The sequence below is a fragment of the Solanum pennellii genome, chromosome 7, assembly GCF_001406875.1.
Source record: "Solanum pennellii chromosome 7, SPENNV200".
Taxonomy (NCBI): Eukaryota; Viridiplantae; Streptophyta; class Magnoliopsida; order Solanales; family Solanaceae; genus Solanum; species Solanum pennellii.
In genome coordinates, this window is record NC_028643.1 from 68,714,685 (window position 1) to 68,739,161 (window position 24,477).

At 30.4% G+C, this 24,477-nt stretch overlaps 4 protein-coding genes across 5 annotated transcripts; 3 read left to right on the plus strand and 1 right to left on the minus strand.

The window, feature by feature from the left end:
• Nucleotides 1–1,624: 1,624 nt before the first annotated feature.
• LOC107024475 (2-alkenal reductase (NADP(+)-dependent)-like) lies at nt 1,625–4,436 on the plus strand. 2 transcript variants are annotated; one of them, XM_015225461.2, is made up of 6 exons: nt 1,625–1,954; nt 2,044–2,224; nt 3,335–3,501; nt 3,597–3,679; nt 3,773–3,899; nt 4,004–4,436. In XM_015225461.2, exons 1-3 carry the CDS (start codon nt 1,718–1,720, stop codon nt 3,409–3,411), a joined length of 495 nt encoding a protein of 164 aa, XP_015080947.1. In that variant the 5' UTR covers nt 1,625–1,717; the 3' UTR covers nt 3,412–3,501; nt 3,597–3,679; nt 3,773–3,899; nt 4,004–4,436. The 2 variants fall into 2 exon arrangements, 1 of the variants encoding a protein (XP_015080947.1); XR_001457352.2 differs by having other exon boundaries at nt 1,636–1,954; nt 2,054–2,224.
• Nucleotides 4,437–8,535: 4,099 nt separating this feature from the next.
• On the plus strand, nt 8,536–10,320 carry LOC107024632 (2-alkenal reductase (NADP(+)-dependent)-like). The gene is made up of 6 exons (XM_015225622.1): nt 8,536–8,858; nt 8,944–9,124; nt 9,207–9,373; nt 9,473–9,555; nt 9,649–9,775; nt 9,878–10,320. Exons 1-6 carry the CDS (start codon nt 8,637–8,639, stop codon nt 10,130–10,132), a joined length of 1,035 nt encoding a protein of 344 aa, XP_015081108.1. The 5' UTR covers nt 8,536–8,636; the 3' UTR covers nt 10,133–10,320.
• A 7,237-nt stretch (nt 10,321–17,557) lies between these two features.
• LOC107024488 (aspartyl protease family protein 2-like) lies at nt 17,558–19,813 on the plus strand. Its single transcript, XM_015225476.2, has one exon. The coding sequence runs from the start codon at nt 17,949–17,951 to the stop codon at nt 19,596–19,598; it is 1,650 nt and encodes a 549-aa protein (XP_015080962.1). The 5' UTR covers nt 17,558–17,948; the 3' UTR covers nt 19,599–19,813.
• Nucleotides 19,814–20,533: 720 nt separating this feature from the next.
• On the minus strand, nt 20,534–22,592 carry LOC107025639 (probable glycosyltransferase At5g03795). Its single transcript, XM_015226402.2, has 4 exons — nt 22,276–22,592; nt 21,939–22,171; nt 21,506–21,857; nt 20,534–21,374 (listed from the first exon to the last, which is right to left on the minus strand). Exons 1-4 carry the CDS (start codon nt 22,558–22,560, stop codon nt 20,718–20,720), a joined length of 1,527 nt encoding a protein of 508 aa, XP_015081888.1. The 5' UTR covers nt 22,561–22,592; the 3' UTR covers nt 20,534–20,717.
• Nucleotides 22,593–24,477: the final 1,885 nt, after the last annotated feature.

Sequence of the window (24,477 nt, forward strand, 5' to 3'; positions counted from 1 at the left end):
AAAAAGTGTTAATTTTATTAATGTGGCTAACAAATTTATCATTGTTGTCTTTTTTTGTTAGCTTCAAAGAAAGAACTTCATAAAATCTAATATCATTTTCTCTAATTTCTCCAACAAAATTTATTATTTTCTTTTTCTAAAATATTATTCTGCTAATGTAATACCCATTTTTGTTTTAAGCAAGAGAAAATGATAGATTTTGTTAGAGAAAGAAAAGAAAAGAGAATTAGATTTCGTGGATTTTTCTATGAAACTAACAAAGAAGACATTAGCATTGAATTTTACTAGAAAAAATTACATAAATTAATACATTTTTAAAAATAATTACTGATTTTAGCGATACTTTTTGTTTATTACCATTTATAGCAATACTGTGATAAATCTGTAATATGTATTAAAAGTGAATTATGATATCCTATGTTTGTTTGATAAAATATTGTCACATTGTATTATAAGTGTATTAAAATGTGTGATAAATGCATTATCCATCATTAAAACTTGTATTATATGTGAATATAAATGATTCTTTATAATATGTATTAAACTTGTATTATAAATAAATTAAGAGTGATTAAGTGAAAAAAATGTTATTGCTATAAATAATAAATATTTTTTTATTATAATATATTTATGTAAGTTGTCTATTTTAGACTAGCCAGTGGAGTCCATAATTAAACTTAACATGTGTTTTTGGATAAATCTATTAATTTAAGTACTATAAAGGATCAGAATGAACACATTTAAAGGATTATTTCAATCGTAAAATGTATTAAGGAAATTAACATTTTTATCATACATTAAGGTTCATTTTAATCAAATGAAATAATTAAGGATCAAAATAAAGCATTATTTGTACATTAAAGCCCATTTTAGCCATTTTCTCGTGAAATTAAAAAGAAAAAATTATTGAAATACACGTCTTATTTTTCCCTTATTTTCAATATCCTCTTCTATTTCTAAAATTCCTTATTTTCTTAATGTATCTGAATCAATACTTAATGTATTTGAGCTACATATTATGTATCTAGTTTATTTTATAATGTATCTGAGCTGCATAATACGTATTCGAGCTAGTTTTTTATGAAATTTGAGCTACATTTTATGCATTCAATTTATGTTATAATGTATTCGAACTACATATTATGTATCTGGTTTATGTTTACTTTTTAAGATATTAATGTAATTACAAACTAAAGAGGGATAAATTATAATTTCATATTAAAACTATGTGATTCCTAAAATCTATCCATAATACGTGCACATGCACTTATCGACCAAAAATCATTTGCTCCCTCCTTTTCATACGAAAAGAGGGGTCATGATGATATCATACGTACGTACCGCTCCTCGTGGAAAAGATTTCTGGTGAACCGTCATAATTAGTGAACAAGTGTAAGCTTTGTTGCCCGATAGTATGGAGTTCACTTGATTCGTATTAACTTGATATAATTTTTTTAAAAAAATATTAGAATGTAATTTACTAAATTGTTCTTGTTAATGATAATTTAGAACTACTATACTTTAATGTAAAGAGTATTTAATATTGGACAAATAATATGATACTACTCTTTTCCGTTACCACATAATATGACCGACCCTTTTTGGTTTGGACTATGAAAATCCAGCACAAGGACCACCACCCCACTAACATCTTATTTGGGGACCGCAAAAATATCAGCACTACTATTTTCAGAGACTGACCCTCAATTACTCAACAATGGCTACAGCGGAAGTGCAGAGCAGAGAGTGGTACGTCGCTAGTTATGCACCAATTGGTGTTCCCAATTCTGACCATATTAAGCTACGCACTCTCACTTTATCGCTACAAGCAGATTCCATCCCACATGGAAATGTAGCATTTAAAATCCTTTATGTCTCCGTTGATCCATACGTCCGCACTCAATTGAGTGGTCTCAACGATGGCCTCCATCTTCCTCAAATTTCACTCGGCCAGGTCTACATTTCGATTTACGTATCTAATTTGATTTAGCTTTAAGAAAAATGCTATATTATATCTTGTAATCTTAATTGTGCCACTTGCAGGTGATAACAGCATTTGGAATCGGGAAGGTGATTCGATCTAAGGATACAAATTTTTCAGAGGGAGAAATAGTAATGAGCCGTATTTGCCCTGTTGCTGAATCTGGTGTTCTGCCTTCTAATTTGCTTCAGAAAATTAATCATGCCGATGGAGTTGCCTTGCCGGATTATCTTAGTTGCTTAGGTATACTATTTTTTAAAGTTTTACATTTCTCTAATTTTTAAAGTTTTTTGATTTTGATTATAATCCATTCAAATATAATATCTGCAAATATGATTTTAGATAAAATGGTTCTAACCCATTAAACAAACTTGTTTTATTTTTTTTTAAAAAATTATCCATCCTCACAGACCCCCCCCCCCAAACCTTTCACTACCCTACCCCAAAAGCCGGACCCCTACTTTCCACCAATTGACTCCCAGATTTTTTTGTTTTAATAAATCTATTCTTCATTTTTTTTAAAATTATCCCCACCCCCTGCCTACTCACCCACCTTCCACTAATCTACACCTAATTTTTTTTTTCAAAAACAAAAAAAAAATCTATTTTTTCAAAAATAAAAATAAAAATTTGCCCCCTCCCTTAGGAACCCCCGGGCTCGGGCCGACCTTCCTGTTGGGTTTTATTTGCCCTAAATCTCTTACCATAAAATAGATTTTCCTTTTAGAAAAAGGTTTTTTGATTGACTAATTCTTTTCTTGTAGGAAAAGGTTTAGGATTCTATAAATAGAGGAATGTTCCTTCTAACTTAATCAGCATTCACAATGTAGTCTTAAAGGGCTTTGAGAGTTTTGGTTAGAGGGAGAATTTGTGGGTCACAAACTTGATACGTTATCACTTGTGTGAACCTCCATGTATTCCGAGTGAATTGGTTGAGGTTGTTTCCCTCTGTATTTTGTACTCTCATATTTATAGTGGATTGCTCATCTCCTTTGTGGACGTAGGTCGATTGACCGAACCACGTTAAATCTTTATGTCTTTCGGTATATTTCCCGTTGTCTTCTTACTCGTGATCTTTTGAGGTTTGCTTTGCTAGTTTCCGCATTTACACCTGCTTATTTCCGATCCTAACACTTCCATCAACCGATCCCTAAAAATTTTTTGTTTTCCAAAAAAAATAAAATTATTTATATGGGCTGGATATGGATTCTCATGTTAATCCATATTTATATGAGTTTAAATAGGTTGAAAATCATATTAAATTCATTTAATAAAAGAAAAGAAAATATGAGTAAAATGATTTCATTTCACGTATATGAACTGAAATTGTCACCCCTACTCGTTATTACACAGGAATGCCTGGAATAACAGCGTGGGTGGGCATAGAAAAAATTGGAAATGCTAAAGAGGGATCAAATGTTTATATATAGGCTGCAGCCGGAGGAGTTGGAATCATAGCTGGACAGCTAGCTAAAGTTAAAGGTTGTCGAGTTGTCGGAAGTGTAGGCTCTGATCATAAGGTATATATAACTCTGTCCATCTATTCACTTTTACTTGTTCATTATATTAAAAATAAATATTCAAATTATAGTATATTGTTATTTTATTTTTGTAGGTGAAGTTGTTGAAAGAAGAGTGTGGGTATGATGAAGCTTTTAATTACCGTATAGAGACAGATTATGATGCTGCATTAACCAAGTAAACTATTTTTATGTTTACAGCCTTTTTTTCTCCTTATTTTGGGTTAATAGTACCTTACTATAACTTAAAATTTACGTTACTTTCTTATAGATATTTTCCGAATGGAATTGATGTATATTTTGACAATGTTGGTGGTAAAATGCTTGAGGCTGTCCTTAATCACGTCAACCATGGAGCTCGTATTGCACTTTGTGGAATGATATCCGAGTATAACAAGGTATTTTGGTACTATATATCATAATTATATATATATATATATAGCATTCAGAACTTACATACTGACTCGATATATCTATAAAAACAAATCGGTGGACTTTGTAGGTTTGGACAGAAAGAGAAGGAGTTAGGAATTTATTGAACATGGTGGGTAAAGAAGTTATGATGAAAGGGTTTATGGTTGGTTCATATTATAATCACTTTGAGGAATTTGTAAAGGAGATGGAAGTTCACTTGAAAGAAGGCAAAATAAAGTCTAAGCACAAAATCTATAATGGTATTGAGAGCTTTTTGGAGAGTTTAACATCTCTATTTAGTAGCTCCAATGTTGGAAAAGTAATTCTTCATGTTACTCCTTAAAAGTGATTCTCACAATCATTAAACAAGCAAAAAATAGACAATGTATGTATCTATTTATGCTTGTTTACTATTGCTAAATTATTTTTTATGAAAATGTTGTATGACTTCTATAAGAGGAGATATATGTAATAATGTTTGATTATACTTGTGACAGATTAAAAGATCAACGTTAGTGATATTTGTTGAATATCTAATCTCTATTTAGAATGTTTGTCTGAATATGATTTCAAATAATAATTGAATCGAACAAACAATAAGTGTATATGTTACTACTTATGTATATGCATATGACATATCAAACATGTGTTATAGGTAAGCCATAAACTCAACAAAATGTATATTTTATGTGTATAATATCAAACATGTGTTAAAGCAAGCTACAAACGCAACTGCACCCTCATTCAAGAACAAGGACTATATCTCGTGAAAATTATGTCTTAAATCAACAAAATCATTTGAAATTTTTGCAACAACATTGAAGAAATCACGTCTCAAACTTAAGTAACAAAAATCCCAAAATCCTAGGTTTCTTTTCTAAAAGATATATATAATATGATTGACGGGATCTATTTTGAGAGATTTACAACAGGAATATGTATTTGGCCTTGTTTATATGATCACTCAATCGTTTGAAAATGATATAACAAAATTATTTTTTTGTAGTTCTCTTTCCTCATTCTATATAAGGAGTTCCCTAGGACGACCAAGGGTACTATCATAATTTTCCTTTTGAGGTGACCTATTAACATAGTCACTTGCTTGCTCATTAAGTTTCCACGCGGGTTAAACATAAGACCTAATTAGGATCGAGCTCAATAAGTTTGGAGGGTCTAAGATTAAATTTTATAGGGAGACCTTATTCTTTTTAGTTGTCAATTGTCATTATAAATTGAGTGACTATAATATATTTAATGTAATCCTACAAGTGAAGATAAGTAAACAATAAAATAATATTTATTTCGTATAATACTTGAAATTTTAAAGATACACCAAAAAATAATTTTGATATTTTTATAAGCACATAATAATAGATTTTGTATAATGCAAAGATTTGTCTATTTGATAGACTTTAGAAATTAGAATATTCAATAAGGAGAGAGTAAAAGATAGAAAGGGGAATAAAAAAGGTAAATGTAAGAATTAGTAATGTGGGTTCATCATAATTGTCAAGATATAAACAAGTCAACAAAATAGGTGATCACATTAGAAACGATTCTACAATTAACTAAATATTATTCTATTTTTCAATTATTGCAAGGAGTTCCACATTAAATAAAATAAACAATTACTATTGTATTTTTTACTAATTGAAAAGTTTTTTTCAAATTTATCGATGCATAATATGTAGAAAAAATTTAAAGATCCAAGCGATTGATTTAGTAGCTTTATGGTCAAGACGACCCTTGAAACTGAAATTAATCCAATTATCTTGTTCTGTATTTGTAGTTTGCTCCCATTCTTTCCTTTCTTCCTGCCCATCCCTTTAAAACTTTGTTCATTTTTGCTTCATTTAGGTTTTCTACTCTTTCATACAATTTATTGCTACATTTTTATATTCAATCTCATACTTGAAAATAGATGTTTGTTACATATTGTATCTAATTGCAAAATGCAAATGCCGTTTAAGAGAAGACTATCTGATTGCAAAATGCAAGTGCCGTTTGCTTAAAGGCTTCTACTTCCTTCGTTTCAAAAAGCCTGATGTAGTTTGAATGATACGAAGTTTAAGAAAATAAATAAGTTCTTTTTTAAATTTTGTGGTTCTAGATTAAAGTTATGTCAAATATACAAAATTGTCCTTTAATCTTGTGCTCTTAAACATGTCACATAAAAAATAAAAGTTAAAATATTACCAAAAAAAAAATAATTCTTTTTTAAACAAATTAAAAAGAAAATTATGCGCCAATATGTGAACAAATTAAGAATAACTTGCTCCTTTCACATCAACCCTTAGCTCCAAAAATTTGCCAAACAAATGGAGTTTGAAGCCAATTTGTTAAGTTTTGTTTCCTTTTTTTTTTTTTGGACTGAACACAATTTATGATCTAACGTCAACAAATTAAATCTTTCATAATTAGTTATCATTAATCACTATATAGAATACTTAGATGTTACAAAACAATGAAAAAAATAAGTCGAAAATCAATCTCCTTATTAGTGTGTGTGCTTGATTTAGTGGCCTTCTAATCAAGAAGATCCTGGAACTAAGCCCAACTAACCCTCGTGTGGCCTTTCCCTAACTTATCTGTATCTTTTGACTACAATTCTCATTTTTTTTCTATTGAGTTTTATTCTGCAATCAGTATCTCAATTTTCTTATCAGAAAAGGTTTAAAATTATTCATGAACTATGTGAAATAGATCACTTATACCCTTCATTACATTTTAGGATAAAAAATATTTTCGCCGTTATCCTAGAAGACCACAAATACTCTCAAGAGTTAACACCCAAATTTTTCAGTGACGTGACAAGCCATATAGGACTAATCCCTCCACCTAAGTGATGCCAACTAAAATTCACTACAAGAGAACTTGACCTTTAGTGGCAACAAAGTCGCCACAAAATCCCAAAATATTGTCAGGGTTATGAGTGACTTTTAGTGGCGACTAAGGCTCCAACAACCATACGCTAGTAAAACCTATATTTTCAACAAAAAAATATGACAATTAATTTCCGATTGCAACCTAATTTTCTAAAATAACTTGCAGTACTAATATTAAAAACATCAAATATTATTACGAAAAATCATGAAAATTACTTCTTGATTCACATCTCCTACTATATAATGCATCATTATACATTTTATACATTTACATATGACATAAAAATAAGACATAATATCTTCAAACTCCTACTTAATTGATATCATTTTTTTTTTGTTTTTTAAATAATGAAGAAAAAAACACAAAATTAGAATTTAATGTTAAAAACTTTTAGTGACGATTTTCTAGGCTTTTGCGACGACTATTATCGCCGCTAAAGGTCTAGTTCTTTTGTATTGAATCTTAGTTTGCAATGGTTAGGTGGAAGGATTAGTCCCACGTGGCTTGCGAAGTCAATAAAAATGTGGGGTGTTAACTCTTGAGGGTATATGTAGTCTCTTAGGATAACTATAGGGATATTTTTTATTCCAAAATATAACGAAGGGTATAAATAATCTATTTGACATAGTTCAGGGGCAATTTTGATCCTTTTCTATTTTCTTATTATATGTATTTTCGTTTGCTCTCATTCTTTCCTTTCTTGGTGCCCATCCTTTAAAAGTTTGTTCATTTTTTGTGTCATTTAGTTTTTTCTACTCTTTCTTGCAATTTATTGCTACATTTTATATTATGCATGTGTTTGGTATGAAGGAAAATATTTCTTAATAAAAAATAATTTCATAGAAAATATTCTTTTTTGAAAAACAAGTGGATTTTCAACTTATTTTTCATGTTTGATTGGAGAGTAGTAAATATTTTTTAATGTTTGATTTGTGAATGAAAAAGATTTTTAAAAATATCTTTATTTTACTTGAGACTAAAAAAATACTCTTTAGAAAATATTTTCCAATTTGAAAATCAACTCCGATAATTGATCTAGGACCCGACGACAACATTCATAGTAGGACAAGACCCCGATGACCGTTCCAAAATTTGATCAGACCCAAAAAAAAATATTTCAAAAACAATACGTTTTAAAGAAAAATTGTCTGAGTCGCCCGGGGTTGGGGTGGCGTAAAAACTGAATTTTTTTTAAATTTGAAATAATTTCTAAATTTTTTTTTTTATTGATGGAAATGGCCTAGGTGAGGGGTGGGGTAGGGGGTAGCGAAGAGTAGGGGTGACGTAAAAATGAAAAAAAAATCAAATTTGAAATATTTTTCGAAAAAATATTTTTTTTTAAATGATAGGGTAGCCTAGGAAGGAGGGGGGAGAGCGGGTAGGGGGTGGCATAGAAATAACTTTTTTAAAAAATGAAATACTTCCCAAAAATGATTTTTTTTCTTAATTTTTTTGACGGAAATAAACTGTGTGAGTGGAATAGGGGATAAGGATGGCGTAAAAATGAAAAAAAATTAAATTTGAAATATAAAATAAAAATAAAAATTGACGAGGGCGTCTAGGTGCGTGGGGCATAAGAATGGCCTAAAAATTAAAAAAATTTAAATTTTTTACTCTTCAAATTCTCAAATTTTCAAATTCCTGTGTTTTCCATTAACTGTATACCCAACACCTCCTTCTATAAATTGCTTCTTTCGTATACGTGAAATTAAGAACTGAAAATAATACTTTCTTGCATCCACTTACTTTTCCATTTCCTCTGGCCTCTTTGTTTAGTTATCGTAGTAATATTTATCTAATTTTCACGACTAGTATTGTTGTTGCTACCCAAAAAAATGGCTACGGCAGAATTGGAGAGCAGAGAGTGGTATGTTGCTAGTTATGCACCAACTGGTGTTCCCAATTCTGACCATATTAAGCTACGCACTCTGACTCTATCGATCCCCGATGATCATGTAGCATTCCAAATCCTCTATGTCTCTATCGATCCATACATGCGCACTCAATTGAGTGGCCTCCATGATGGCCTCTCACTTCCTCAAATCCCTCTCGGCCAGGTGTACTACGTACTCACTCTGTTTCATTTTATGTATCTTAGTTTGATCGAATATGATTTTTTTTATAATATATGAAAAATTGCAGGTGATAACAGCATTTGGAATCGGGAAGGTGGTTCGATCTAAGGATACAAATTTTTCAGAGGGAGAGTTAGTAATGAGCCGTGTTTGCCCTGTTGCTGAATTTGGTGTTCTGCCTTCTAATTTGCTTCAGAAAATTAATCATGCCGATGGAGTTGCCTTGCCGGATTATCTTAGTTGCTTAGGTATACTAATTTTTAAAGTTTTGCATTTCTCAACATATAAACTTCAAATTTTGACTCTGATTCTGTATACGTTATTACATAGGAATGCCAGGGATAACAGCGTGGGTGGGCATAGAGAAGATTGGAAATGCTAAAGCCGGATCTAATGTTTACATATCGGCTGCAGCCGGAGGAGTTGGAATCATAGCTGGACAGCTAGCTAAAGTTAAAGGTTGTCGAGTTGTTGGAAGTGTAGGCTCTGATCATAAGGTATATATAACTCTCTCCACCTGTTCACTTTTACTTGTCCATTATACTAAAAATAAATATTCAAATTATAGTACTATATTGTTATTTTTATTTTTGTAGGTGAAGTTGTTGAAAGAAGAGTGTGGGTATGATGAAGCTTTTAATTACCGTATAGAGACAGATTATGATGCTGCATTAACCAAGTAAACTATTTTTATTTTTATATCCTTTTTTTCTCCTTATTTTGGGTTAATAATACCTTACTATAACTTAAAATTTACGTTATTTTCTTATAGATATTTTCCGAATGGAATTGAGGTATATTTTGACAATGTTGGTGGTAAAATGCTTGAGGCTGTCCTTAATCACGTCAACCATGGAGCTCGTATTGCGCTTTGTGGAATGATATCCGAGTATAACAAGGTACTTTTGTACTATATATCATAATTATATATATATATCTAGCATTCAGAACTTACATACTGACTCGACATATCTAAAAAAACAAATCGGTGGACTTTGTAGGTTTGGACAGAAAGAGAAGGAGTTAGGAATTTATTGAACATGGTGGGTAAAGAAGTTATGATGAAAGGATTTATGGTGCCTTCCTATTTTAATCACTTTGAGGAATTTATAAAGGAGATGGAAGTTCACTTGAAAGGAGGCAAAATAAAGTCTAAGCACAAAATCTATAATGGAATTGAGAGCTTTTTGGAGAGTTTAACATCTCTATTTAGTAGCTCCAATGTTGGAAAAGTAATTCTCCAAGTTACTCCTTAAAAATTATTATGAGAATGATTAAACAAGCTAAAATAGATTATATATGTATCTATTTATGCTTGTTTACTATTGCTAAATTATTTTTTATGAAAATGTTGTATGACTTCTATAAGAGGAGATATATATATATATAAGAACGTTTCATTGTATTTGTGACGGATCAAAAGAAAAGATCGATGTTTGTGACATTTGTTGAGTATCTAATTTCCCCTTAGAATATTCGTTTGTATTGTGCATGATTTAATTTCAAATAATGATTTGAAATATGAATTATGTTGATTTGCAGTTTAAAATTTTGTTTGAATGAACAATTAGGATGTCTTAGTTGTATTTTGCCCTCCTCATAAATATGAAAATTCTACAATTTGTGAAAAACTAACCAAATACAATCTACGATACATCCATTCTCACAAATCGATCACAATTCAATAGCCTTCATTTTGATTTTTGTGTGAAACTAAAGCATGAATCTAATAAGCTTTAGAAATATAACAATGTAAAAGGTTAATTAGCGATCATTTTTCATGCCTTGTATGTTGTTTGATTTCAGTTTACTGTCAGCATTTGCACCATTAATTCTGGATAACTGTATTCCTCCATCTGTGAAGTTCGATAAAATAAATAACTGAAGCTGGCGAGGTGAGTAACAAATCTATTATACCTCACTGCTTAACAGGACAACCATATGGAAAGATGCATACAGCTGCTTCAACATTAATGCAACAGAAAAAAGAGACATGTAATTGCACTTCAACAGGACGGACAACTTGGATGTTTAACTGGCAAGTTAATTTCCCGCGAGTTTTCAGGAAAATCCCCATGTAATTCACAATTTTATTGTAGTATGGAGTGTAACTTGACAAGGAAGTATGGTTCATTCATATTAACTTTTTTAACTCATTCTTGTATCGAACAACCTTCAGAGGTTCCCGTTTCAATTTCAGAGCTGCAGCAACCAGTCCAGACTCTGGTATTAACTTGATCTTGTCAGAAAGCTCAAACTTGTCCAATCTTGCTGCTTTTGCTACCTGAAAATCAGTTGTGTATATTACCAAAGACTTTTCAACATTTTAGGAAAATAATATTGGCATGGACTTGGATAGAGTTGTCAAAAAGGGTCCGTCTAGCCCCACCCGGTTCAAGCCTCACAAAATGTGAAGGCTAGGAATCAATTGTGTGCGCCGTGTACGTAGTTTTTAGCATACCCTTACCACTGCAATTGGTAAGGGCGTCATGCGGAAGCTTACAATTGCAAATCAAGACTAAGAGTGTAATTTCTCTGAGAACTTCATAGCTCTGCGCTGCCACCCAGGCAATCCCCCAATGCCCACCCCTTGCCACTTTGGAATTTCATTCCCATACTATACTATTCTGGTTTCATAATATTTTGCTAGATAATATATAAATATATTTGAAATAATTTTTTTTAGGAAATCATTTTTGCTTGGTAACAAACACAATGATGTTATTCGCTGAGTAGGTGATCTAAGAGAATTAAACTAGTTGCGATTAGTCTTCAAATTGAAGGTAACATTCATTTAATTTCTCTTATCCTGCACCACTTGAAGTTGACTACACGTCTCTGAAATGTTTGTGGAACAATGGAGGCTCGAAAGATCATAGAAATTGGAATCTTATCAGACAGAAAACTGGAAATTCAGTTGATGTCCTTTTCGTAATCACATAGCAAAAAAATGTTGTGAAAGAATGCATGGGGTTGCCGCTTGCAATTATTACAGTTGCTGGTGCGCTAAAGAATAAAAGGAAGCCTTCGTGGGAGGATTCCCTTGTACAATTACAAAGATCTGCACCAAAAAATATTCTGGGAGTGCTTACATATGTATATCAACCTCTGAAGCTAAGTTATGATCATTTTAGAAAATGTGATTTACTGGACATGACATGCATGTATTGACTTGGTGTAAATCCCTAGTTCGAGTAAGTTTTACCAAAAAATATACTTGGTTTAGTTCTAAACAAAATGAGTTCTTCCTTTTTTTTTATTGGCTTCAATTATTTTCTAAACTAAGAAGAAAAAAATACCCAATTAAGGTAGAACAAAATTCTTTCTTTAAATATTTTAAATAATCTCTTTTCTACTGTATGTGTTTATTAAAATTTATCATGTTCTAGTATAATTTGACACTGTAAAAGAGTAATAACTTCATGTCATATAAAGATTTTCACTTAAAACATGAATACCGAAGATTGCTATTCTCTTCGGATCACTTTATTTGTCACATTCTTTTATTTATATGTTTTTTAAGAAATTATTACTTCCTCAATTTCAAAATAGTTATTACATTTATCTTACAAGAGTTAATTGGGCTAAATTTAATAGTTAAGTAAATTGAATTAAATTAATTTCATATTTTAAAATTAAAATTTAGGTGTTCAAAAGCTAACAAAGTATTGTAAAAATAACATTTTTCTCATAACACGCAAAAAAATATCTTAAATTAATATTTATCAAAGTTCATATCATTTCACTAAAAGAAAAAAGAAATTGTGAAAAATGTTTTGGGATGAAGGAAGAATGTGTTTTAACTATCATACCCTTATTATTATTTTTAATAATTTGTAATGTTAACGCGTTTAATAATTATTCTCTCGTTAATCTATCTACAATAAATAAAAAGAGATTTAATCGAAGCAATCACTATATTATAGTTGTCTGTTATACTACAATTTTAGAATGTATAATAATATTTGTTTACTTAATGAAATTAATGGATAATTTTTACTTTTAATTTCTAATTTATTTTTATTATTAATTATAATTATTTTATTTATATTTTTCAAGACATTATATTTATTATATTCAAATAAAGTAAAATTACTCTTATATTGTTGGACAATAATAGACAAATATTGTTGGACAGAGTAAGTATATGATGTCACAATATGTGTTGTTTACTATGTTAATTAGTCAACGTTATTACTTTCAAAGATAATTATTACTAAGAGCGAAAAAGAGATACTAATTAGTAATATCATAATTTTTTAAAATGACGATTATCTTAGACCATGCTCCCTCCGTATTTTTAGTTGTCATGTTAATTAACTCAGCATTTTAAAATTAAAAAATTATTTATTCAAAAATTATAAAGAAATACTACAATTTACAAATTTTAAATATCAATATGCAAAAAATACGTCTTTAAATAAAGTAAAATTTATATAATTTAATTTTCAAAAAAATTCATAACAACTAAAAAAAACGAAGAAAATATATCTTTAACAGAATCATTAAAGTCTTAACCTATTTTTTATTTCTCATCATCATAGTGTTTGAATGCCTACATTTAATAAAAAACGAAGTACAATAATCTAAATAAAATATAATGTATTCTGCGTATTCTTTGTTTGGTCAAACCTATTGTAGTGGTCAATATAGCTTCATTTTCGTTGTAGTTTACAAAAAATACTTTAAAATGATTTTCACATGACCTTTTAAGAAAAGTTTATTAAAAAAACGTTAATTACAGAAATTTCGAATATTAATTTTTATTTGGAGACAAAATAAAATTTCCCTTAAATGTGGGATGTGTGTCATGACTTGAAGTGTGCCTATAAGAATTAATTAATTTAGGGTCAATCATCAATCTTAATCCCAAAAAAATAAAAATTAAAGATTATTTAGTTGTCCTCAGTCAAAGGTAATCTTGTTCAAATGTGTTGGCCCTCAAAAATTCCAAGTGGATTAGTTATTGACTATTTGCATACACTTCTATTGTCTCTCGTTTGATGTTTGAAATATATATTAAAGTTCGATACTAAAATTTCAATCGAAGAAAAATATTTTCTATCAAATATTTTTTTTTCATATTTCAATATTCAAATCTAATACTTTTAATTTAAAAAGAAAAAACTTTAATTGTCACACCACAATTTCTTTTATAATAGCACAACCTCATCTTATTTCTTGATAAAATAAATAAATCCAGGGTGTTATATCAAAGTTACCACTCAATTCTCAATTGTTGTATCATAAATTTGACATAAAAGTTTCCATTATACGCTCTTTATACTTCGTATAATTCCAAAATTTCCATTGAGGAAAATATTCAAACTTCATACAAAAGAGTCTATCGTGACAAGTAAAAGTTTTTTACTAAAAGAATTCAAAAAATATAAAAAAATAATATACAAAAATAAAAAAATTAAAAAAAGAAATTTATTATATATCATATGAATATTGTATTCTTTCGACGAAGAGATTCAAATGCATCCCTCCATTACCCTAACTCCACCCGTGCGAGGGCGGGCTAAGTGTTGGGAGGGTAAAGCTTGCAAACATATTTGATGTTTATTATTAAATCAATAAATATAAAAATATAGTTTTTTTAATAAATTAATTATTAAGATCCCATTTGACGATGAAATTTTTAAAAGATTTTCTTTTCATTGTATTTAAAAATCAATATTTGACTATTAATAATTTCAAATTTTCAAAACCACCAAGAATCCATTTTTTACTTTTATCAATTTTTCTTTTTCAAATTTACCCTAAAATTTTCTATATATATAAAAAAGTTCATCTAAATTATATTTCATGTATTTTTTAAATATTTATTGCATAAATTATAATCATATACAATTTCAACTTTGACAACTCTGATTGAAGTGAATTTCATTTTATATTCATGATCAAACACTATTTATTTGATACAAAATATCAAGTACGAATATTTATTTTTAAATTCAATATATATATATATATTTATGGAATGAGAAATGGGTAGGTTCAAATATTTTTTTTCCACATATGATCAACATCATGGAACAACTATAGAAAATAATTGGGGTAAGAGAATTGAAAATATAAAAAGCAAATTGTTGGTCGTTTTCTCATAGTCCTCTATCGGTCCTATTCCTCGCTTTGATAGAACTTTGAATTTTGAATAAATCTGGACGTATATTCTGTATCTCGATTTTTGTGATATAATTTAATTTTTTAAGAGTTAAAATATTTAAATTTTATCAAATATTTGTATATAAAATTTTACTTTTCTAAAATAATATATTTATTAATTAAGTACAGTACATTATAAAATAAAATAATTGATAATTTAAAATAACTAAAAATTAAAAATTATCTTATTTAAATCTTGAAAAATGAAACATGTTATACAAAATTGACATGTGAGGGAATACTATGTTAATGGCAGACAAACATTAGTATTTAACTATTTATACTTCTACTCTTGGTTTGCAGTTCCACCAATGTTAATATTTTAAAAAATCTGTCATTTTCTTTTTGTTTTCAATTTCCTAATTATGAATTTTGATTTTTTTTTCAATAATCAAGTGACTATTTAAAAAAAGTTTATGTTATATCTATTAAATTATCTTTAGTGAATCTCATTAATTTTTATTTTTAATTGATTTTTCTTCACAACAAAGTTTTAAATGTATCCAATAAAAGTAAAATAGAAATGGTGTCACTAAATAATTATATATAAATAAATAAATATGATATTTTCTTCGTAATGAATCCATAAAAATATCACAGGACCTATTTGGGTGTACCGCTCTCAACAAATCAGTTTTATCACTGCACCACAATCCATATTGGTGAAAAAAATTAAATTTACTAATACTAACTAAAGGATGAAAATTGATTTTATCCCTAATTCTAATTTTTCGTCTTTATAAAGGAAAAATCTCAGATTAAATTTCTCAAGCTGATCTTTGACCAAAAAAAGAAGAAAAAATTGTTCCCAACAATTGACCAAAAACTGGTTTTCTTTTGATTTGACCAAGTGCCCAAAACACATTGCTTTGCATTAAAATTATATTTCTTTATTTCTAATATACACCATATTATTACAATAAATATATATATATATAATCCACATTTTCTTCCTCAAAAGTCAATTCAATTCCTAGTGTAAACAAGCAGTTACTTAATTAATGTATATTTTTTTTTTTAACATGATAATTAATTTGTAATTTAGAAATCTACATAATTAATATATGTATAAGTTATGAAAGAATATTTCTTATATCTACTAGAAATACTATATTAAAAATGATCTTTAGCGACAATTAATCAATGACAATATCTAAATTGTCGCTAAATATGTACTTTTAGCAAGAATTAACACTCTTTATATATGTCCCTAAAACCTTTAGCGAAATTGAATTCAATCACAATTAACTAATGCCGATAAAGACTTTAACACCGATTTTTGATATGTTAATGTGTACATTTATTACCACTAAAAATGTTTCTATTATAATAAAAATGAAACAATTACTCCCTCCGTCCCATTTTATGTGACATCATTTTCCATTGGTCCGTCCCAAATAGAATGTCACATTTTCTTATATGATAAGTATTTAAAGGTACAATTCCTCTTTTACCCTTGTTGGTCCCACTTAATTTTAAATAATACTCTAATACATTTAGGAGGAGAGAGAAAAGTGAGTCAACTTTTGAAGGACAATTTGGTAAACAATTCAAAGTCTTCATTTATTTCTTAAACTCCGTGTCGATTCAAATGGTGCCACATAAGATGAGACGGAGAGAGTAATACATAAAACAATATATAATTTTTCTTATAATTATTTTTTGAATTAATAATACTTACATAATTTTAACTAGATATCACTCAAGTTCATAGGGGTTTTATTCAAGTATTTTTCCTCCAAAATGAAGTGAAAAAATAGTAGTTTAGAAGAAAATTAGCATCATTGCATTGCATGGCATCACAAGAAGGGACTGACATTGTCAAAGACAGCTATGCAGAAGCTAGGAATTTTTTTTAATTTTTTTTTTCAAGTTTGCTGTCTGTACAAAAACAATCTTATTAATTACAATAATCTTTTTCCCCATGAACTCACATCAAATACACTTTATTATTCCATTGAAGACCAAATTTTACTTAAAAAATAATTAAATAATTTTATCTTTCGATCTCCATTTCAATTGACTTATCATAAATGCTTAAGTTTCACCTTGTTATATAACAGAGTTTCATCTTGCTAAATGCTAATAATATATTATTATTAATGTTTAAATTCAGTTGAAGTTTAAATATTTAATGTTTGAAATTGAATTTTAATAAATTTCATTACTTTAAGGGTATAATACATAAACGTGTCATTTAACTCGATTTCAACTAATATTTAGGTCTTCTAATTTTGAATGTGTATGTACAGGTATACACTTAAATTTAGATAAAGTTGAACAAATAAATATAGATGCTACATAACAATTCGTGTAATATACACTTGAAATGCTTCATATTATGCCAGGTAAGATGCATACTATGCTATTTAGAATGTGTGTTTAATTTTTTTAATTTTATATAAATTTAAATATATATTTATATTTATTATACTTATTTTAATGATCGAGTGAAGCGCGAAGAAATATATCATTAAAATATAGATGAGGATTGTGGAAAGCGCGTAAATGGACACACTGGTAGATGAAAAGCTAGACGACATTCAAAGTCGTTATTCAAACTTCAACTCCTCCATTTGTTAAAAACTTTTTTTCTACAGACAAACCTCATAAACCAACACCCAAATCACCCTCTTTATTGGTGTATAGTACATAAGTATTTTTTTTTCACTTATGTTTTCCTTAACTTTGTCTCTCCTCCCTTTTCTTTTCTCCATTTCCCCAATAGAAATTGAAGTATTTTTGTGTTAAAGTTAGAAAAAGATTGGATTTTTTTCCTGTTTTATTCATCTTTCTGAGTTCTAATCCATTTTTTGTTTCTGGGTTCTTGGGGTTTTTTTCATTTTGTTGTATTAACTTGAAGGGAAGTGAAAAAAAGGGAGGATTTTTGGAGTATTAGTGATGGTGACAAAGTTTCATTTTTTCATTTTGTTGTTTCTGTTCTTGTTTTCATCTGGTTGTGTGGTGGCATCTGGAGGATTTTACAGTTTTAGAAATATGAATTCTAGTGTTTCTGGGATTGTATTACCTGAGCATCCAAGCTTCAATGGTGTTTCTTCTTCTGCAAACTCAGATTGCAACTATGGGGTTTCTGAGAAATCAACGACTCATTCAATAGCTCAAGAACTAGATGGGTCTGAAGATGTCTCAGATGTTTCTAACCAGCAAAAAGAAGAATCTGTGAAGTTTCATTTAAGGCACAGATCAGAAAAAATTGAGGCTAAAGACTCAGTTTTTGGGGATTTGAGTAGGATTCAGACATTGCATACAAGGATTGTTGAGAAGAAAAATCAGAATACTAATTCAAGACTTGCAAAAAGTAGTGAAAAACATGAGATTGCTCCTGCTCATGCTCCGGTAGCCGCCGCCTCGCCGCCACTGGAATCTCTGTCTTATGAGCTCTCTGGGAAGCTCATGGCAACTTTGGAGTCAGGGGTGAGTCTTGGTTCAGGAGAGTATTTCATGGATGTATTTGTGGGTACACCTCCTAAGCATTTTTCTTTGATTCTTGATACTGGTAGTGATCTTAATTGGCTTCAATGTGTTCCTTGTTATGATTGTTTTGAACAAAATGGCCCCCATTATGATCCTAAAGACTCTAGTTCTTTTAGAAATATAAGTTGTCATGAACCTAGGTGTCAATTTGTTACATCCCCTGATCCTCCACAGCCATGTAAGTCTGAGAATCAGACTTGCCCTTATTACTATTGGTATGGTGATAGCTCCAATACGACTGGCGATTTCGCTCTAGAAACGTTTACTGTTAACCTCACGACCCCGAGTGGGAGTGAGTTTAGGAAGGTGGAAGATGTGATGTTTGGTTGTGGTCATTGGAATAGAGGGTTGTTTCATGGTGCTGCTGGTTTGTTAGGACTTGGGAGAGGGCCACTTTCCTTTGCCTCTCAGCTTCAATCTTTGTACGGTCATTCTTTTTCGTACTGCCTTGTGGATAGGAATAGCAATTCTAGTGTAAGCAGCAAATTGATTTTTGGTGAAGATAAGGATCTTTTGAAGCATCCACAATTGAACTTTACTTCATTGGTTGGTGGCAAAGACAACCCTGCAGAGACTTTCTACTATGTGCAGATAAAATCTGTCATAGTTGGAGGAGAGGTACTGAATATACCGAAGGAGACGTGGAATTTGTCTCCAGAAGGTGTTGGTGGTACAATCATTGATTCAGGAACCACATTGAGTTACTTTGCTGAACCAGCCTATGAGATTATAAAAGAGGCATTTGTCAAGAAGGTCAAGAGCTATCCCATTGTACAAGACTTCCCTATTTTGAATCCATGTTACAATGTGTCCGGAGTGAAGAACGTTGAATTTCCCTCGTTTGGAATTGTGTTTGGTGATGGAGCTGTATGGAATTTTCCAGTAGAGAACTACTTCATCAAACTTGAACCCGATATCGTTTGTTTGGCAATTCTTGGGACTCCTCGGTCTGCTTTGTCGATAATTGGAAACTATCAACAGCAGAATTTTCATATCTTATATGACACCAAGAGGTCCAGACTGGGATATGCACCAACAAGATGTGCTGATGTTTGATTTTTTTGTCTAGAATTCTTGGGGTGGAAGGTGGGAAAATTGTACACATAGTGGGATGGAAAAATATTGTGTTCATTCTTTCCTGAACATAAAAATACATTGTAGATTAAACTGTACTTCCCCTTAAATTTTTTAACTGTAGATGATTTTATGTTGCTTGGCAACTATGTAACAGAACTATTATTGAAGATTTATTCACATTTTGAAAGTCTGAATCCTTGCATTTATAGTTCAATTTATACTTTGAATCTGGTTGTGTGAAGTGCTTATCTGATTCCTAATGGTACTAGTACTACAGTAAAAAAGTTCATAGCATCAGCTAATTCATTCCCTTCTCTATAGACCTATTGATCCAGTCTGCCACGAGACCACGACTGTTTTGCTAAGAACTTCATAACAATAGGCATGAATCGCGTTATAAATGTGCATCAAAAGGAGCAGTTTTTGTTTCTCTATTCCACCATAACCAGCATCCCCGTTGTGTATGAAGTCACTAAGAGTACCTGCAGTCTCTGTAGCAGCTGAACTTCCCAAAAGAACATGTTCCAACATATCCATTGCTGTATTTGGACCTAGAGGCAATGGCAAAAACCTATAGTCCTTGAAACTTCATTGATGAGAAGTCGAAATTCTCCATAATTTAGCTGTTAAGACTTTAGGCCTTATTATATATTGAAGGACCACCATACTTATTTGCTTGTATTCTTTTAGACTCTCTTTCCAATTACATAAAAACTTGTTTTTATGACGATAGACAATAGTGTCCAGCCAGGTTGCTCACTTTAAGTACTAATCTGTCGAGCAGCTTACTATAGCTCACGAGCACAGATGTCGAGTAAACCTGTACACTGAAGTTGAAATAGATGGCTCAGTAAGAACTCTAGAGTATAAAGTGTTCTACTGTTCCAGCTGCTTGTGTATGAGCCATAATGGAATACATTGATGAAGTATAGTTAACAGTAGGCACACTTATCCAAAGTTGAGAGCAGTAGTTTAACAAGAATAAAGTGCAAAAGGCAAAACAAGTGTGTAGAAAGCAGAAATGTGAACTACAAATGGTCAAAATTGATCACTTGTGCAGGATTTCCAGCTTGTCAACCTACATTTAAGTGCTTAATCCTAAACTCTCATATTCAATCTTCTTAGCCAAATAGAATGAACAATCATGTGGAAAAGATCAAATCTTTTTGGAGGTCCATTCATCACAAAATGCCTTTGAACTTGTTTCACTCTCCTCTGCATTCTCAAATACTGAGTCTGAGAAATACTCATCAGTATCTTCTTGATGTTCGGTATGTCTTCCACAGCCACCTTCACAGAAAAAGCATTCCAGTTCAAGACATCACTAAATGGTGGCACATAACCATCTGAAATCAACACAGGAACACACTCCGCGTAAATTGCTTCAACAACTCTTGGGCTTGCAACCTCATAGCCACTCGGGCACAGGCAAAACTTGCTGTTCTTCAACATAGATTCATAAGATTCTCCTGATGGTAGTTCTTCGTAAACTAAAACATCTTGGTCTTTTCCTTTCCATTGTTGCATCAAGTTGTTCCTTATGGCACCATGTAAACCACCAGCAAAGAAAGCAAGAATTGATCGTCTTGATGGAGATGGACCTCCAATGATTCCTATTGTATCATCCGTCTTGAGATTAATTTCAGGTAATGATACATCTTTCTGAGGATTAAATCCTTCTGTAGTATTCGCATTGCATAGAACTCTTATTGAATTGTTGAAGAGATGTGGCACGTATGAAGTCGTGTGTGGTCCCTAAAAAAAGACATTTTTGATCTCAATGGTAGATATCACATAAGAAGGATTTAACTTATACATACTAAAGAATGTTTACTCGCGTATTCTAAACAGTTTCCTGTAGTTCAACTCGATTACAATTTGCTTACCCAATCATGGCAGGAGAGCATGAAGTGATCAGCACCAAGACTTGTATTCCAGAAGGAATGTCTTGAAGAAATGACATGAATATAATCAGCAACTGTTCTACCAATGACATGTCTGCTGTCAGGGCCACCAGAGACATATAGGTATCTAACCATTACAACCACACTAAATGGGAGGAAATAAACTAAGGCCTCATCTGGATTTTTTGTTCTGTACATATTTCCCTTTTCCATTTCATAAATGAACCTTCCTTCTGTTGAATATATACTCCTACATGGACCATTATGGAATATTGGAAGTTCACCTTCCTCATACACATATATCTTGAACTTCTTTTCCATTTCAAGATAGCTCCTAGTAGTACAAATATTAAGTATGTCAATGTAAAATCAACGCGAATACTACTACTATACATACACATAGTAGAACTATTACCTGTGAAAGGCATTTGTGTTCCGATAAATAGGACCTTGAGGAACATAATCAGGATCTTTATGATTCGATATCATGCTTCCATTTCTAGCAGCTTCTCTTATTGATGACCTTGCTTTTGCTAAAATGGCCTCAACCCTTTCCAACCTGTTATACCTTTTAACTATTCCAGTCGTTTCATCGCGATGCTTTTCTCCTTCATTCATTTCATCCTTCCAAGTATCTTCAACTCCTTCCTAATAAGGTAGCAAAACAAAGGACAAATCAACATTATCAGATAAGTAACCTTATATATATGGAAAACAGAACAAAATAATAACAAGTGAAATATATATACTGCGAGGGGTCGATTAGAAAATGAGTCTTTTGCTGAGTTGTTGAAAGTAAGTAGACCAACTTCTTGTAAATGCTGATCTCTCTCTTCATAACTTGTCAAAGACCTTAATAATCCAACTGATCTCCATGTCCAAGAAGAAGAACTAAATGATAGTACATAAGAACTCTGAGGGCCTAATGTACAAACAAGGACTAAAACAAGAACCAAAGGGATGAAAATCAAGAAAGCCAAAGTATAAGAAAAAGAGGACAAACATGAAGGCAATTGGAGTTTCTTGGGACACCACATCCTATCACTATAGTATGATTCAAAAGTTTTAGAGGAAAATAAGCCAAGTACTTAGGCATTGATTTGTTGGTCAGTGATTGTTGCTGCATTTTTTTTTTCACTATAGTGTTGGGAAAAGAAAGTCATATGGGAAATTGCAAGTCTTGCTAAGCTTCCTTAAACGTCAAGATTCATAGTTGTATTGGCTTTTGCGTCTTGAATCTTGATCCATTGAGTACTTTATTGTTTTCAAAGTATTATCTCCGTCTAATAATAGTTGTTCACTATATTATGTTGAATAGTCCAACAATATTTGTTCACTTAATGAAATCAATATATGATTTTACTTTAGTTATTAAGATACCTTCATTACATTTTTCAAGACATCATATTTATCAGAGGAAAAATCTTTTTGGCCAGAATAATATTTTTAATGTTATTTTACCTTTTGAAATATGTTTATTCTTTTAACTTTAATACATTTTAACTAAAAAATAAAAAAAAGATTAATTTTTTTTAAAATAAAAAGATATCATATTTTTCTTATTTTTCGGCTAAATTCTGGCTAAATTTTATAGCCATTTAGCACTTCCTTTTATTATATTTAAATAATAATATAATAAAATTAACCTTCTATTTATAATTTCTTAAAAAAATGTGCAACATTAATAATAAATCACAATTATTGGATATAACTTATAAGGAGTATTTGGTGTTTTCCTTAAATGAACTTTACTGTTTTGACCATTTATTATTTTCTTTAATCCATGAACTCTTTTAAAATGCTTGTTGTACTAGTTCCATAAAGGTTTCATTACATTTTGACCATTTTAGTTACAAATATTTAGTGTTAATTTATGTAATATTGTTTGATTTTACAAAGTTCAAGACAGACAAAAATGTCAACAAGCTGGGATGGAAGGAGTACTCCTTTAGTAGAAGGGATCACTATATAAAAAATAATTTTTTTAATAATAATTAATTAATTACACTAGTTTAATTACCGCTAAATATATTATTTAGAGCAAGACATAACACTCGTTATAAGTATCTCTAAATCTTATAGCGACATTAAATTCAATAATAATTAATTAGTATCAATACAAACTTTAATATTCTTAGTAGGTGTTGAATCTCCTACCTTATTCATGTGATAAGTTCTTTTCTAATTAAAGTATTTTCATATAAGCAAATCAAAAGGAATATATGAATGAAATGTGTACGTAATATGAGAACATAAGGTGCTAAAAATGAAATTAATATCACCCTTTCTTGTTACTTGGAAAACATAGACATACTTTTGCCAAAAATCTAAGTAAGATCACGTATAATAGATATTTGTAATTATTTTTAAGTTTAGAAATGTAATCAAATTTGAGTTGTGACATGCATACAAATGATTGTGTGATGACACACATACACCCCTTAAAGTTTTTTTTTTTTCGGGCTTAAGTCATATGCAGCCTCTCAAAGTTGTCCGCATATTTCACTTAGATATCTCAAATACAGGGTGTTCCTATTGAACACCTCAATGGTTCAAAAGTCATGCCTATTGGACACAAAGCTGACATGTCCAAAAACGTGTGATTTACCCTTTTAAGCGCGTAAAGGTATCAAAAAAAATTTTTTTTTCTCTTTTTTTCATTAACTTTTACACCTAAATTAATATTTTCTTAAAAGGAAATAATTAACAAAAATAGAAAAGGAAGAAAGAGTCTTCTTCCCCTGCAACTATGCTCAATTCCTTATCCACCATTTTCATTTTGTTACGCACATGCACAACCCGCCCCTCTCTCTTTCTCTCACACTTTACGGTTCTTCTCTTGTTTTTTCTTCTTGTATAGATCTACGTCTCAAATATTGATCCGGCGAATTATTTGTTACCAGAAAATGTTATAATCATAAACATTTCACGACCAAAGCCACGAAGGTGATGCA

Excerpts from the sequence above, each read along its gene's own strand:
- LOC107024488 (XM_015225476.2), top strand. The coding sequence starts at position 17,949 with ATGGTGACAAAGTTTCATTTTTTCATTTTGTTGTTTCTGTTCTTGTTT.
- LOC107024475 (XM_015225461.2), top strand. The coding sequence starts at position 1,718 with ATGGCTACAGCGGAAGTGCAGAGCAGAGAGTGGTACGTCGCTAGTTAT. Across the intron at positions 1,955-2,043 it reads CTCAAATTTCACTCGGCCAG|GTGATAACAGCATTTGGAAT; the intron begins GTCTACATTTCG and ends TGCCACTTGCAG. Across the intron at positions 2,225-3,334 it reads GGATTATCTTAGTTGCTTAG|GAATGCCTGGAATAACAGCG; the intron begins GTATACTATTTT and ends GTTATTACACAG.
- LOC107025639 (XM_015226402.2), bottom strand. The coding sequence starts at position 22,560 with ATGTGGTGTCCCAAGAAACTCCAATTGCCTTCATGTTTGTCCTCTTTT. Across the intron at positions 22,172-22,275 it reads CATTTTCTAATCGACCCCTC|GAAGGAGTTGAAGATACTTG; the intron begins GCAGTATATATA and ends CTACCTTATTAG. Across the intron at positions 21,375-21,505 it reads TGCTCTCCTGCCATGATTGG|GGACCACACACGACTTCATA; the intron begins GTAAGCAAATTG and ends GTCTTTTTTTAG.
- LOC107024632 (XM_015225622.1), top strand. The coding sequence starts at position 8,637 with ATGGCTACGGCAGAATTGGAGAGCAGAGAGTGGTATGTTGCTAGTTAT. Across the intron at positions 9,125-9,206 it reads GGATTATCTTAGTTGCTTAG|GAATGCCAGGGATAACAGCG; the intron begins GTATACTAATTT and ends GTTATTACATAG. Across the intron at positions 9,776-9,877 it reads TGATATCCGAGTATAACAAG|GTTTGGACAGAAAGAGAAGG; the intron begins GTACTTTTGTAC and ends TGGACTTTGTAG.